Source organism: Nicotiana attenuata, unplaced genomic scaffold (assembly GCF_001879085.1).
Source record: "Nicotiana attenuata strain UT unplaced genomic scaffold, NIATTr2, whole genome shotgun sequence".
Lineage (NCBI taxonomy): Eukaryota > Viridiplantae > Streptophyta > Magnoliopsida > Solanales > Solanaceae > Nicotiana > Nicotiana attenuata.
Window position 1 is genome coordinate 205,794 of NW_017670398.1, and position 4,609 is coordinate 210,402.

Here is a 4,609-nt window from a genome sequence, read left to right on the forward strand (position 1 = left end):
GTTCAGTAATTAAAGAGGGATATTTATCAGCTCTCTCTAATTTAATCACTTGGTCACGAAGGGATTCTTTGTCATGTTCGAAAGATAAATCCGTTGGCACAATCTCTTCAACCAGAGGCTCTTGGTTAGACTCAGAAGATTCTTTGCCCTTAGAAGAAGATTTGTTAGAAAGAGAGCCTCTAGAGATGTTGCCAGAACTAGAAGGAGGAATGATGGAACTAGAGGTGCCACCACGAACCGACCCAGTACCACGAAGCACACCTCCTCTACCTCTTCTATATCTAGCAGGAGCATTGGGGAAACTATCAAGAATGGGACTCTTTTAGGGTTAGGATCCGAAGACGACATAGTGAGAAGATATAAACAGAAGGTATGAACTGAAGAAGAAGTGAACAAGAGTAAATAGCAAGAAATTTGGTAAAGTAAATAGCAAGAAATTTGGTAAAAAGCTTGTGAAGAAGAAGACAAAGGAAAGAGGGGGCAAGTTTATATATAAACTCAACCGTCGATAATTAAGAAGTGTAATGATGGAAAGCCTATAATAAAGGCAACTATCACTTCGTGAATAGTGGAGTTAAAAAAGCCTTAGAAAAAGGTTGCAAAATCGCAGAACTAATGAGAAGGTGACACGTATATGGTGCATTAAATAGAAGAGACAATTGAAGCGTCGACATTGTCATAGCATTGATTATGGCAAAAATTCCCTTTTTAATGAAGATCCACTTCCCAAATATTTAATTGATAAATAAATGAAAAGTGGGGGGACTATCTGTATTGGGAAAAAAACTGAATTTATATTGAAGTTGACGTGGCATGACACGTGGACTGGTCAAATGGTCAAAACATGATGATCAATTGAGGGGCACGGGCGATATCAGATACGAAGAGAAGAGAGTTAAATAGGCACGAGATGCTATTCAAATGATACGAGTCTCGTATCTATTTAACTTAATTAAAGTCAGGAGGTCAGAAGGAATTGAAGATATGAATCTGATAGCATAAAGGAGTCTAAATTCAGTATTAAATGTCAAATACGTTAACGAATCAGCATTGAATAGGAATGATTGTGTAACGTTTCATTTAATGTCATTTAATGCTCATAATTGCCTCTTTAAGACTGAGACATTATACCTTTTCCTAAAAAAATCAACTATAAAAGGAGGAGATCTCAGCATTTGTAAGGACACGAAATATCATTAAGATTACATTGGAATACAAACTTATTTACTGCTTTATTATTCTCAAAAATTCCTTATTCTTTTCGTCTCCTGATTATCAGTAACCCGATTTTTTCTCTTCATTTCTAGTTTTAACCGAAATTCTATTTTTTTTGGTTAAACACCACCTACAATGGCAACTTCATCAAGATTGTCCGGGGAATGACCTCCAACTATTCCCATATCAGCAGCCTCCTCATCTTTTTCAATATCAATTACCTTAGGCGTCTTCCCCTCCATATCTCAGTCATTCGACAGCGACGTTAGGTACATGTATTGATCATCTCCACAGCACGCTCGCTATAATCCTCGGCGCTCCTTTTTGGGTTTGAGGAAACCCCAGAAGTTATGTCCCCAATACGGGCAATCACAATGTTGGATGAGGGAAGTGCCCTAGCCACTGACCTCCTTCTCGGTAAACCTGCAAAAAAGCATGTACCCAAGGGTAAGCAAACGGGAACTGGAAAAATCTTTGCTTAAACATGCTTTCATAATCGTTCACCATGGTTCTTCCCCTTCTACCGGTCGAAATAAACGGCCCTCCACATCTAGTCATCCTGTCCAGAAGCTCGTATAATATCCCTCATCCAATCAATGATCTCTAGTATAGGGGCAGGAACAACTATGCTAGTTGCAAGCACGAATCAACGTTACAAAAGATAAGTGACTATGATTGCGAAAAAGGCTAAAATCGGAAGCGGTTGGAAAGTTGGTCGGTGTAGGTAATACATTAGGGTCCTCATGAACCAATCCCACCATCCCCCGGTCATAGTCACGAGTCCCCCACATGATCAGGTGTATCATTCCTCCTTAGAAAAACCGAGGGGAGTAGAGATGAATCTGATGGTCAAGGGTGAAGCTTAATCGGGCTTGATTGAGGGGCAAATTGTGCCAGGCAGACCTAGTTTCGTTGATGAACGCTTCAATAATTTTGGACAGGGAGACCAATGCCTATGATTAAAGGGTAGTAATATCATGGAAAAACACTTAGCGTAATGAGTGATTCATGATTAAAGGGTAGAAATATCATGGAAAAACACTTAGCGTAATGAGTGATTCAGGCCTCGTCACCCACGGAAGAATTTTCAATATCGTCGTCCCAGCCACAATAAAACCTCACTTGAGGAATGTGACCCTCCCCCACTAGGGATTTGTATTATTCTATCGACCTACCCTTGCCTTCGTCTTGGCAGTCGCCTTTGAAATCAAAAGTCTGAGGGCTATCTCGGTAGCAAGATCCTCCCGCTCCATCTCATTAGGAACCTCCTCCATAGATGCCTTCCCTCTCTTACATGCAGAAGGCGCTGAATCGTTTAAATGAGATCTAGGGGGTGAGGATAAGTATTGGAAGGCATCCATAGTTGATTTAGATTTTTGTTAACCAAGAAAGGTCACTCTAAAAATCTCTTCTAAAGAGAATATTAAAACTGTTAGAAAGATAGTGGACTTTTCTTACAAATGATGCTTGTTTAACTAGAGAGATATGAAGTTATTACGATAAGTAAATTGCTCAATGTTCCAGAATTTTCCATGTCGAATCAATGTATTTGATACCATTTAAAGAAAGCAAAGATATAAAAGATGAGAGAAAGATTCAATTTGCTAGCCCTTGGTTGACTGTACTGGGTGAAAATTCCGACATGTTTGGTGGACCAATAAGGATGTGACGCGTGGAATCCTGGGTCCGATCGAAGTTGGGCACTATGTGATATCTCAAGACAACGACGCCGTCTCGGAACGATCAAAGCCATCGTTGACTGGTTGGGTAATGACACTGGGCCCAACTAATCTTTTCCTTTGTTCTTAGCTCCGATGCCAGCTGGTGCACATTCTCACCAACCTTCTAACACTAACTAGCATCGAGCTTTGTGCCTAGCCTTAAACGCTTGTTTTTATAGTCCTTTCTGTACTGTCGAGCGATCTTGTCGCGAAAAGGTTTTGTCTTGTCTTGTATAGTTAGATTCTCAGAGAAGCCAAAGACGAGACATTATGATCCCTCTAAGGCATCATCTAGGACACAACTTGTAACATATCATCTCTCTCTATCTCTCTCTCGAAGAACACTTGCAAGAAATATAATGCTTACCATTGTACTTTCTTTAACCCTCGCCTCGTTGTTCTTTGTTGTTGCTTGTGTCTTTGCTTTCATAAACGTTATACTGATCGCACTATAAAATCAAGGGGTTGGATCCTTCACGATTTACTTGCCTTTAAACCTTCCTTTTTATCAAAATAACTATTAACCATTTTTCTCAGTAAACATTAACTTAACTGCCGAGAAGAAGGATTTCAGTTATACAAATCCTATAATCTCTCTATTTTGAGTTTTAAAAAACATAGCAGATCATAACAACAATTTAAAATACATGGTGATTCTAGGAAAGGAAAATAGGAACAGGATAGAGTTAATCAAATCTTTGCTGGTAACCATCTAGTGGTTCTTATTATCTAAACGGTACATTTGGTGTTGCAGTTAGAGAGAAAGAGTTTGAGAAAATCGTAGCTAAAGAAACAACCGTACTAATATTGTATACGGTAGAAATCGGGGCCACCCAATTTCGTTCTTCGATGGGAAAAGGCCAGGACGCCGAGCTCGAGGACGAAGCTCCTGTCCAATGTCGAGGTCGATGTCATTTATCGAGGTCAGAAGAAGGCATGCTTCGAGATGATACAATTATGATTCAGTAACGGAAAGAGCGATACCAGCAACGGGTCGGAGATCACGGCATAAATTTCGAAATGGATTGGTCTTTGGCGGTTAGACAGCTATCAAATATGATTCCCTACTGTAATCAGAAGTGTACCTTATTTATGACTCCCCTATTATATAAAATGGGATCCCATTCATTTGTAAGGAACGTTTTTTGACTGATAAGAAAATATATGGTCATTATTTAATTGTTATTTCATTCACTATTCATCAGAGTTGCTTCATAATTTGCTATTCCTATCACCATACCTCGAGACTATCACAAGTCGAGGTCAAGATTTGGTTTACATAATGCTTCGATCTATTTCATTCTTTAATTTATCTATTTAATTCCTTGTTTATCAGTTGGCATTGAATTAAATCACGTATCCTTAAAACCACAATACAAGTTTAATTGTTACTCGGATTTTAGGGTATACAAATATCTTCTCATAAAATAGAATAAATGAAGTACTAATATCTTTTAAAGCTACATGACTTAAGTGAACCATGAGAATAATTTCGATTTCGTAGAGCTAATCTTTCCCGTTAACAATTCTTCTTTACATTTGTGGCCTGAATTTGCCTGAATATCTACACATTTGTTTACCTCTTTCCAAATACGTATAACAATGGTCTTGTCTATTATATCTTGCAAATATTTTCAGTTCGTCAATAATAACCCAAAGAGGACGATATTCTA

The 4,609-nt window shown here is 38.6% G+C and overlaps 1 protein-coding gene across 1 annotated transcript; it reads left to right on the top strand.

The window, feature by feature from the left end:
- Window positions 1–1,319: 1,319 nt before the first annotated feature.
- LOC109238860 lies at window positions 1,320–4,115 on the top strand. The gene is made up of 2 exons (XM_019405340.1): window positions 1,320–1,662; window positions 3,691–4,115. The coding sequence occupies exons 1-2, from the start codon at window positions 1,566–1,568 to the stop codon at window positions 3,903–3,905; spliced, it is 312 nt and encodes a 103-aa protein (XP_019260885.1). The 5' UTR covers window positions 1,320–1,565; the 3' UTR covers window positions 3,906–4,115.
- Window positions 4,116–4,609: the final 494 nt, after the last annotated feature.

Excerpts from the sequence above, each read along its gene's own strand:
- LOC109238860 (XM_019405340.1), top strand. The coding sequence starts at position 1,566 with ATGTCCCCAATACGGGCAATCACAATGTTGGATGAGGGAAGTGCCCTA. Across the intron at positions 1,663-3,690 it reads AAAAAAGCATGTACCCAAGG|TTAGAGAGAAAGAGTTTGAG; the intron begins GTAAGCAAACGG and ends TTGGTGTTGCAG.